We start from the raw sequence: 11215 nt of genomic DNA, 5'->3' as shown, positions 1-11215 counted from the left end.
TTACATCTGCAAATGTTTGGAATAGCTGTTTTCCTGAAGTCCTGATGACTGGTGTTCAGAAACAGGAGCTTTTCCCTGGTTTATGTACACACAGACAAAGGCAGAAGATCTTGTGCAAAGAAGGGATGGGGGGAAACAGCAGAGAGAATGCAGCTTTTGTGTAACACTTCCTTTCTTTGCAGCACCATGTCTGAGAAACTGCAGGCCACACACAGTCTTGTCAAGCAGGGCAAGGCCTTACAAATTCTATCCAGGGCCAAGTTATTTAATACATTGCTTTTACCTTAGACTGCAGGAAATGCACAGTTCTCATCTGCTTAGGCCAGGTTTCTGTCAATCCAAACCACAGAGTGCTTTTAATATCTGCATAGTGTCGTGGGACCTGTTGTGCTGGGAAGGGATCTTCTCTTGTTTGTTAATACAGCCAGCTGCTTGGTAGCTTGCTTTTTTTAAACCAATGCTCTGCTGCTTATGTAGTCCCCAAAAATATGGATTTGGCTGCAGTTAACTCGTTTGTCTTACGTGATGCTTAAAAGAGGTGGTTTGATTGTTTCAGTCTGGGATGCACATCTAACATGTTGAGTTAATAGCGGCCTTCAAAAGCTAAATAAACAAAAAAGTCCTGCTTCTGGACTGCTGTTTCACATGAAAAGGTTGGATGCAAGTTTTTACTAAGCAGGTGCCTGCAGTTCCTGTGCAGGAAATCCATACTGTGTCATCTTTTGTTTAGCAGAGACCTGGAATAATTTAAATTTCTTGTTACGTGCAATTATGAAGTTATGCTCTTAGATGTGAACAAACTGCTTTTGAATAGTGTCAGATGTGTTTGTCTAAGATGGCATGAATGTGCATCAGGGAGGGCACAAGAAGGGTAGACACAAGGAATATGCTGGAATAGAGAGAAAAAGACATTTGCATACGTTTGCATGGGGAATCTGCAAACTAAATGCAAGCCACCTGGTTTGCATACGCACAATGAGAATGTTTCACTTGGATCAAGTCTCATCATAAGGTAGAAAGTTTGCATCAACGAACTCGTTCTTTGAAATTGTTTCAGTACGAAACTTTCAGGTGCTGTCCAGCATTTCCATGCAGTGTTCATTCCAATTTTCTCCTGTTAATCAAAAACCCACGTGAACAACAAGTTGCCTTTTGGTCTTGTGGCTGAATTGTTCCCAGTGAGGGCTGTCTGTGAAACAGGGGTGGGGTATTGCAGGTGGCCTCCAGTTCAGTGAATCTCACCTGCACAACACTAAATGTACACACATTTATTTACAAGAAGCAAAAACCTACATTCATGAGCCTTCATAAATTTTCAATTTAAACAATGCTGTGCTTTATAAAACCTTCAGCCTGGATGAAAACGTGGGCGAGTCCTTCAAACACAAACAGGTAAGTTCAGAGCTGCCAATTAGGGCAAGGCAATCCATCTTGGCAAATCCTCTAAGAGGTGGATCATCAAACGCTTCAGGGGGTTCTTTGTACTTCTTTCAGGAAAAGTAGAACTCGGAAAGGTCTGGGCAGCAACACTTAATAGTTGTTTACTTTAGAGCTTTTATTATGTATGACTATATGCTGTGGAAAGCTTTCTCTTACTCCTGGCCGTTAGGCTGCAATTACCTTACCAATACGTAAAAAACTTGTCATTTATATTAATTACTGGTCCAAGAATGCCTGGCTTACAGAGAGGATCTGTTTATAAAATAAAACTTAAGAGATTAGGTAAAAGAAGGTAACCTTCCCACAGTACCAACCACGAAAGCTGCAAAGTATGAATGAACTCAATTCTCTCCTGACTTGAGATCTAAAATGATATAACCTGTAGTTTAGGCTAAAAAATAGTAAGACCATCCAAATCTAGTTTCCTGGGAAAAAATTGCACCCCTTTATGATGTTATGGGACCATTCTTGCTCCAAAAGAGAAGGAATTTAAGGAACAAGAGCAGTATTTGAATGTACCGCCCTGCAGTGCTGAAGTTTTAAAAAGATCAGTCCCACTGTCCTGGCTGGAAGGAGTCGGCAGGTTTCACCTGTATCATGCAAAACCAAGAGGTTTGTACTAAATACAGGTATGGGTTGGGTTGGGTTTGGTTTGGCATGGAATGAAAGACAACTGAGAACAAAAAGGATGAAACAGGATGGGAGGTGGTAAAGCACATGAGCAGAAAAATGGATTGTGGTGGACAGGAGCAGCCGAAGGTGTGGTACAAACACTGTGGATGTGCTCAGAGCAGTGACTGCCACTGTCCTGCTTAGGGGTGTTAATTTTAACATATACATCCTCATTTGACATTGCTCTCAGTGCCAGAAAGGAGAACAACACTCTTGTTGTAATTCTAGATGTTTCTAGCTACCTTATGCATTTTTGGTATTTATTAAGTCAAATAACGTGATACAAAGAATTTGTGTGAGGGGAAGGTGCGTTGCATCATGTAGATTATACTGGTGTGAGAAAATGAATTTTCACAACATTTTAACATTTTTATTCACCTCTCATGTCTTTGCTCATCAGCCCTGCCTAGGACCAAACATAACCATGTGCTTTGAGTTACTGTTTTTGAGAGCTTTTTATTTCTGCAAATGGCATCTCCTCCTGAAGTCTTGTATGTATAAAGTCCAGTGAATACTTCTTAGTGTACATAAATTACCAGTTCTTAAGACCAGCACATTTCTGCCAAACTCCTGCCTCTGACAGGTTACAGCAATGCTTTATAAATTCTCAGGAACTTTTCAAATGTTTAAAACAACCTGAAGAGAGAGGGCAGCAAAAAAGTGTAGTGTTGCTGTAATTACACTGGCCTAGGGCTATCAATAAAGTAGCTATTTATATTAAACCATGCTGTAAATTTAAAAAAAAAAAAAGTTTCGAACCATTGGAGTAAAACCCAACCCAACCAAAACTAAACAAACAAAAAAAATCCACAAAACACAACCACCACAAACCACCCCAAAACAAACACTAAAAACCCCAACGAGCAACCGAAAACTTTGGTTATTGTTAAAAAAAACGGGAGGGGGGATGCCTTAAAACCTGAGCTGAGCTGAAGTTCTGGCTTTATTCATTAAAAAGAGGGTATGTCCTGCAGCTCGATGCTCCCAGGGCTACCCTAAGGCTGTAACTCTTCTCTCCGAGCCCTGCGGCCCCGAGAATTGCTCCTTTTCCCCGGAGCATTCCCTGCCCTGGCCCGAGCTCCCGGCGGCGCTGGAAGCCGGCTGAGGGGCCTGAGGGCAACCCCGAGGCCAGGCGGAGCAGAGGCCTAAAACAACACTCTGCTTCTGGAAAACAAGGCCTTTATTACAAACCAATCTTTCCAGTGACGATTAAACGGTATTTATTTATCCGTAAGGCTCCGAGGAGGCAGCTCCGGCCAGGGGAGCGGCCCCTGCCGGCGGGGCCGGGCTCACGTCAGGCGCCGCCGCAGCCTGTCGCCGTGCTGCATCATCCCGCTCCCTCCCTCCCGCCCTGCCCGGCAGCGTGTGTGCCGCCGGCCGCCGCCTGTCCCCGCTCCGGGGCCGCCGCCAGCACTGCCAACCACCGAGGGTGAGACAGCGGCCGAGCGACCAGCGAGGGACACGGCAGCCGCGCCGGCAGTGAAGCCGCGGCCGGGCGCGCCCCTCGCCCGCCTTCCCTCCTCCCTCCCTTCCTCCCTCCCTCCCCTCTTCCTTCCCCTCCCTCCCCGTCCCTTCCTCTCTCCGCCTGGTGCCGCCACCGCCGAGGAGGAGGAACATGGCGAAAGCGGAGCAGGTCCTCAGCCTGGAACCGCAGCACGAGCTCAAATTCAAAGGTAGGAGGCGGCCGCCGCCATCCCCTCGGCGCCTGTCCCGGAGGCGGGCGGGCGGCGCGGCCGCGCTGGGGCTCCTCTCCCCGGCAGCCATTTTCCGGGGGCCGGGCACCGCCGGCAGATAAAATGTCCTTCAGCGCCGCGCCCGCCGCCCTCCGCCGAGCCGCCCCCGGCCCCGTGGAGTCCCGGTGGAGTCCCCATGGAGTCCCTTTCCCCGGCCGGCAGCGGGAACGCCGCGCTGTGCCCGCCTGACCTTCCCGGGGGCGGCGGCCGGGACCCCGCGGGGCAGCGCCCGCAGCCGGGGCCGCGCTCCCCGGGGGCCGTGTGGCCGCCCGAGGAGCCGCTGCAGTGTAGGACAGCGGTGTCCGTGCGGCAGCGCTGCCAACCCGGGTGTCACGGACCCTAGGGGCGGCTGGAGGGCTCAATCGAGAGAGAAAACCGGGAAATTGCTGGCTGTGGAGCTGCTCTGCGTGGCTCTTCGGTGTGAGATCTAGACGGAGGAAGGATGTTGGGAATGAGATAACGAATAAGGGTTTCTACTGTAATGTGTCCCAGGCGCTGTGGGGTTGCAGTCATGTCTCTGGCAAAAAACACGAGGCCTCTGGCCAGGTGCTGGGCAGCACTTCCTGGCTTTTTTTGCTTATTATTATAATTTAGCGAGCCGTTTGGCCAAAGAAGTCACGAGTAGTCTGCCTGTGCAAAAATCCATCCTTTAAATAAAAGTCTTGAATGGGTTTGGGCTTCTGCTGGCACTGAAATTCCTGTCTTGCAGCCTTACAGCACAGCTGTAATACAATATTCTGGGATTACAAATAAGCAATCAGCGAGTTTATTTATGCGACCAGAGTCAGAGGTGTTTTATGGCTTTGCTTGATTATCTGGCAAATAAGCTTTCTTTTTTTTAAAATAGAGATTCATTTATTGGCCTCTGGCAAAAATGATACTCTTTTTTAAAAAGCTTTCATGTACATTTTTAAATATAGAGATGGTCTTTACCAGTTTTTATTAGTAAATCTATTTGAACTCATAATATGAAGTGGGTTTTGTCAAACAGCCTGTTAATAAACACTGGGGGGAATGAATATATCTTTGTTGTAAGCTGAAGTTGTTATGGCAGCAGTATCAAACATGCTTAAGAAGGAAACTATTGTTGTTTTCACATTCTTTGTGTTAAGTGTGATTAGATGAAAATCATCTCTTGTTCTGGATAAAATTGCTTTCAGCAAACAAGCAAATCCAAGCTCAGGTGGGCAAAAAGTGGCACCTTAATTGGCACTGACTTGCTAATGAGACATAATTGTGGTTCAGGGTTTGTTTTTCTTTCTTTTCTTCATCACAGGTAGATATAAACCTTGCCAGGATCTGTTTTTTTTTTCCTTGAAGTACTGATAATTTGTCAGACTGTCTTTCTTTCAGACGAGGTTCTGGGCTAAATAACCAGCAGCCATTGAAGTTAAATCAACTAACCATAGCACTTTTGGTCGCCAGGTCTTTAGCCAGCAACGCATAACATGAAATGCTGCTGGACTAACTGCAGCTATTAAATGGCTTAGTTTCAAAGTACACTTAAATATTAATGTTCAAACAGACTTAATGCTGCGGGCAGCATTCATATGCTTTGGCAATGCCTCTGCCTTACAGTCCTCTCTGGCAGGCAGTGCTGACCGATGTCCTTCATTCGGGAAACGCCGGGTTGAGGTGTTCACAAAGTCAACTCTGCTCTGAGCATTTCTTGCCCTACTGATCTTGTGATGGCACACTACCTGGTGATAGGGCCGAAATGATATTGTCACCTTTGGAAGGAGGTACGTTTATTTCCAGAGCGTTCCTTGGCCCTGTAGGAGTAGATCCAGGCTGACAGAGGTCATGGAGCTGCTGACTGGCACAGGCATCCCCATTGGTGTGTGCTGAAAGACATGGTGCTGGATGTAGGAAGCTGAGATTGGGCTGTAAACCAAACACTGGAAATGGTGAAGGGCTTAATCCAGATGCAGGCAGGTAGAAAAAGCAGAAAATTGTTCGCTCTGATGCTGTTGAAAGGCTCTGTGTAGCTCTTCGGTGTAAAATTTAGAGGCAGGTAGGATGTTGAGAATAATACAGTGAACGAGGATGTCTTCTATAATGCATCCCAGTCACTTTGGGGTTGCAGCCATGGCCTGCACTTTCACTTCTTAAGGGTTGAAGATCATTTTAAAGAAGCTTTTGTGGCCCCTGAGTTTTGCAGGGAATCTCATAAATTCATTTGGTGCTCCGTTTCAAAATACTGCGCTTGTGTCTCGTTTGAAAAAAAAAAATATCAAAGGAGTTTTTCATGCTGGAATTTTTTTTTTTCACAGCATGTGAACATGAGCAGGGGTTGTCTTTCCTCCCGCCTCGCATCTCCTACAGCAGAGCACACATGCTCCAAAATAGCATCAGCGTGTGCTGTGCTGAAATGCAGCTGTGAGTCGTGGGAGGCTGGACACCATTAGGTGGCTGAAGGTGCCTATTTCCTTGCCTTGATCTTTGATGCCAGGTGAAATAGAAGCTTTGCTGTCTTGCTGGTGACTTTCCTCCACTTTTTGGTCGTCGTAGGCTTGCAAAAAAATTGATCCAGCTGAAGGTTTATAGCTCAGCGTTTACTGGTAACAAATGGTGAAAAAGAATGTTGTTGTTGGTATATGTGACATTTACATTTATGTTTCCCTTTCTTCTTTTTTTTCAATCTTAAGAGATGACATCAATCTGCCAAGAATTTATTACAACGTTCAAGGCTCTGACTTTAAGAATTGCTAGATTTAAACCTGAGCAAGGACGTGGAATTGTGCTGCAGGGATGCCTCCTGCACCTCACAGGATCACTGCCCACCGAGGCTGATCTGTCTTTTCACCATATGTGCCCACCAGGAGTAGAGATCGGCTGTTTAATGTCAGCAAGTAAAATTCTGTTAAAATATAGCATATTTTCGACCTCCCCTGGGTTTGTAGCGTTTGAGATGGTGCTGCATGTTTGCAGAGGTGGGGTGCTGGGGCAGTGTTGCTCAGCAGGGGTGGCACAGATGGGAGGTGGCGGAGGCTGAGGGACATTTTGGTGGCGTTTCTGGAGGTTTGCTCCAGGTTAGGCTGGACTTATGACTCAGCACTCTGTCCGTGCTCCCCAAGTGGCTCCCGGCAGTACTGCCAAGCAGGGATTAGTGCCTCGCTAAACTCTGCGAGTCGTGCCAGTTGGAAATGCAGGTGCCTGTCCCCAGTATGTCATTCTGTACCTGTGCAATATGTCACTGTGTAGCTTGGCTTTCTGCTAAGGGCACAACGATGAACCAGAACTCTCCGTTTCGAACAGAGCAGATTCATCCCTGACCCGGGGCTGTCACCTGTCACTGCCTCAGGTGCAAACCCTGGGTACCTCAGAGCTGCAGCCCAAAGGTGTGGCCTCGGCCTGAATTGATGTACTCAGTCCAGCAGTGCTTCTGCAGCATTGAAATTCAGTATTTAGCTTAGCCCCTGTCCTGTGCAGTTTATGTGACCTGCCTTTCCGTGGCTGGGTGGCTGCCACTCCCTTCTGAGACACTTTGAGCTCCTCCAGGTCAGCCCGAGTAAACTCCAGCCAGATCTGTTCCTTGCACTGGGGGTGTGCAAAGCCTCCTGTGTCTGACAGGAATATCCCGTTCCCACCAGATACCGGGCTAAAGCTCTTCAGTCCAGCAGGCCTGCAACATTTGGGATGTGAGATTAGTGTTAGCTGAAGCTGCAGTTGCCAAGTCTCAGAAGAGAGGTTAAGGGCATGTGGACTATTCTCTGTCCCTGTCCTGATCCATCGGGAATGGTTGAATCACTCCTGCACCGAAGGTATTGGGAGGAGTTTGACTTTGTGCTCATCCTCTTCTGTATTGGATAAATAGGAATTTCTAGGCACAAGCCGTGTTTAAGAATGTAAAACAGTGCCACAGTATTGTGAGGAATTGCTCGTTTAGGATAATTAACATGCATCTTTTAAGCTGAACGTTTATATGCTCTTTTCTTTAAACTCTTAGAGCCCTCCTGGTATTCACAGCAGAATGGCAGCCAGTACTAGGATTTCTTTACTCTTTGAAGGCTGCTGTGCCAATGGCTGTCTGCTTTCCTGCTGAAAGATGTACCAGCCCTTGCTTCCCTTTGTCTGGCCTGATTCCAAGTCAAGTCATTGTTACCGCATTAAATACCAGTAAACCTTTACATCTCTCTACATATTTGAATTTAATTATCAAATTATAGTCTTTAAAAGACGACATAGTATTTAAAGAACAGGCAGGCTTCCTAAATCCACACAAATTTATCCTAAAATATATTCCAGTTATCAAACAAAATCAGTCTTTTTCTGGTGCAGTTCATGTTACATTCACTTTTCTTGCAGGTTAGCTAAAATCAATAACTTATTCTATTAAACATTGTTTAGTTGTACAGACCTGCTGCATCTCACTGCATTATTCTGATTTCACGTGCTCCATTGGTTTTATAATTAATTCATCACTTTGCATAGTCTCTTCACTTTAAAAGAGAGGTGTTAGGAGGGAATAAACTGGAGGTAAGAGAGGGTGGTGATGCATTGTGAATTTCTTACAACGCATCTCTTTTTTTGAAAGGTGGAATAAGTTGAAGATCGTGCTTCTCTTGAGCTTCCTTAATCTGTTGGTGTCCTATACACTACAGACACAACACTCACAGCTCCACTGGGAAAGGAGAGAGGAATTGTACGTGTGGGACTAACAGGAATTTGAAACTCTGAATTGGATGGTTGGAGCAGCAAAGAACAGTTGAGATGTGTGAAGCAGTCGAGGAGGTTTAACTGCATCTTCTGTTAAATTTAATTAATGTATTTAGGTCTCCCAAGACTATTTCCAAAAATACCACAATCTCCTTGAAGGCTTTGGTCAATGTGATTTATGGGTTAAGGACTTTTGAATAATTTTGTGCTGTACAGATGTTAAGAATTCCAGTTGAAGTTATGAACATTAATAGGATCAAAGTATTACTGTTTCAGGGAAGGACCTAATGCAGTGATAAAATTTGTTACTTGGCCATTGCTTCTCTTAGTTCTGTGGGATTTTGTGTTTTGAATGTGATGAACTCCTTGCCTTTACTGTACAGAATGAGCCACATACATTCACAACCTCCTGTTCCTTGGGAATCCCATGTTTGTCCATGGATTTTCAGCTCACTTTGAGCTATGGAGCTATTGCAATGACATGTGAAAAAGTTTTTCAAGTTTGTTATTTAAAGCTCATGAGGATGGCAGCCTGCCAGTCTGATTTGTTTGCTGCGATGTGACCTCTATTCATCACTTCAGAAGATATATCTGATAACAGATTATATTGAAAATACAGATGGAAGGGGTGGCTCTCTCAAGTCCTGGGAGCAGGGCTATCATGGCAAAATGAAGACACAGTTAATGTGTCAGAGTGGATGCAGGTTCACACTGGTACTTAGCAGTAAATTGTATTTACCAGCTGCTGCCCTGCATGCCATGTGCAGTGTCCTGTCACCCGTGAAAGGAATATGGAGTAGAAATTTATTTATACAGCAGTTCCTAATAGTGCCTTCTCATTGGAAAATAAATTATTACCCATTTTTCCTCGCTGCACAAGTTTTATAAATTAAAAACTTACCAGTAATCGTGTGATGCTTTATTTCTTTTAAAATAGGTTAGCTGCCGTTAAAGACAAGAGTGAATTCTGTTAATTGCTCTCTGATTCAGAATTAGGATTGTAAAAATTCAAGTACAAACCTTTAAATAGATTGTCAGCTCTGTTTTGAAACTCAGCTGGAAAAAAGGCATCATCACCATAGCAAATGATCCAACTTCATGAGCTCAGGTCAGCTTACATCTATGAACAAATACCCAGTTTTAAAAGCAGCTTAATTTGTCCTATGCAGCCGGCTCTGGAAGGTATTGATTGCATCAAATGAGTTTTGGATCAAATGAGCAACTTCTACATATGTTCTAATGCAATTTTTGTAGGAAACTGGGCGAGGGAGGGTTTGTCTTGTTTCTGAGTGCTCTGAGCACAGCTTTCTGCCCAGCTGAGGCGGTGCAGGAATCAAATGACCCTTGCTAATTCTGCCCACATCTTGCAGTCACACTCATTTTCTACTATCTTGTTACCATATTGGTCTTATGTTTGCTGCCTGCTGGGAACAGCTAATAACTACTGAATGCATTTCATAGTTGGTACAATAACAGCCTCTTTACTTTCCCTTGTCAGTGTGGCTGCTTGGCTTTGAAAGCCTTATTGATGGTGTTTGCAGCAGTTCTGTTTGTGGTGACAGCTGTTGTTTCAGACTTAAATTTCATCTTTGTATTTGTAAGAAACGTGATCTTGAACATTATCATCTCCCTGCTGCAATTGTGTTGTTGGGGTCTTTCTGCCAGTAAATCCTCACTGATTAGGTCAGGAGCTGTTCCCAGTCAGAGCCCTCTCCCCTGTGGATGAGGAACTGGCGCTGGTGTGACACTTCCTACCACAACACTGGAGGGCTTTTGTCTTCCTGTGTGATGACCAGAGGCAGAAAGGAAGCCTATTTTACACACATATATGAATATTTAGCTACCAGTTTGTCCAAGCTAGGAGTTGGATTCATGCTGAGTCTCTTCTTCTGGCATTTGACCCAGTATTTTTTTCAATATATCAACCCTTTCAGTGCTCTGTAGCCCGAGATGCCTGTAGAGCCATATAGGATATTTTCTGAGATGCCTGGAATGTTGTTGAGTTTAAAATTTGGCCTGCTAGGCAACCTTTTGTGAAGAGGGATTTGTGCCGTGGGTCTGGAGCAGCTGTCAGGGTGTTGTTGTCACTGCAAATGTATGCAAAGCAAATGACCATTGCCCTGTTGAATTCAGGGCAGGGGAGAGGTGCACAGGGATGGAAGTGATTGTGTGTTCACACCAGCAGCACAGCCCAGACCGAGGGCTCAGTCTGTTCTTTCTCTCTTAGAGCTCTTCTGAAAATTGCTCAATTCCACTGTAATTCTCCTGGCCTCAAACACATGGGTACAGACTGGGGACTGCTGCTGCCTGCAGTACTTACCCCACCTTATTATAAATACTTCATGAAAATAATCTCTTTGCTAAACTACTTTAGTGTCTAGTTCTCTGAGCTGTAAACGAAGTCCCTCATACCATGGTGCATGGATTAAAGATTTTATCATTCTAAATTTAATCCTGTTTTCTTGGTTGGTTTCCACGAGGGGTGGAAAAATAGAGAAGGGGGAGGTTTGCCTGGTGATCCGGTTATTTAGGATGCAGATTATAAAATCATGTAGGTGTGGGGATCAGTATGGAGCCAAATCTTATGTTTTTACAAGCAATTTAAAAGACAAATTAGTTGTGCTTGTAGAAGGCATGTCAAATGACTATGTAATTCTTTTAAGAGAAAAAAAAATGCACTTTCTTGTTTTCCCCAAGACTGCTACTTTTTT

General features: G+C 44.9%; 1 protein-coding gene across 2 annotated transcripts in view; it reads left to right on the top strand.

Moving 5' to 3' along the window:
- The first annotated feature begins 3638 nt into the window (after positions 1-3638).
- Positions 3639-11215, top strand: part of VAPB (VAMP associated protein B and C) — a 32949-nt gene continuing 25372 nt past the window's right edge. For both annotated transcript variants that reach the window (XM_066330926.1, XM_066330928.1), the window contains exon 1: positions 3639-3785. In XM_066330926.1, the coding sequence (XP_066187023.1) occupies positions 3728-3785 (58 nt within the window). In that variant the 5' untranslated portion in view covers positions 3639-3727. The remainder of the gene's footprint in view (positions 3786-11215) is intronic.

The sequence above is a fragment of the Sylvia atricapilla genome, chromosome 16 (genome assembly GCF_009819655.1).
Source record: "Sylvia atricapilla isolate bSylAtr1 chromosome 16, bSylAtr1.pri, whole genome shotgun sequence".
NCBI classification, from domain to species: domain Eukaryota; kingdom Metazoa; phylum Chordata; class Aves; order Passeriformes; family Sylviidae; genus Sylvia; species Sylvia atricapilla.
The sequence above is the reverse complement of the archived record's forward strand: the minus strand, read 5'-3'. Positions and strand labels throughout refer to the sequence as shown.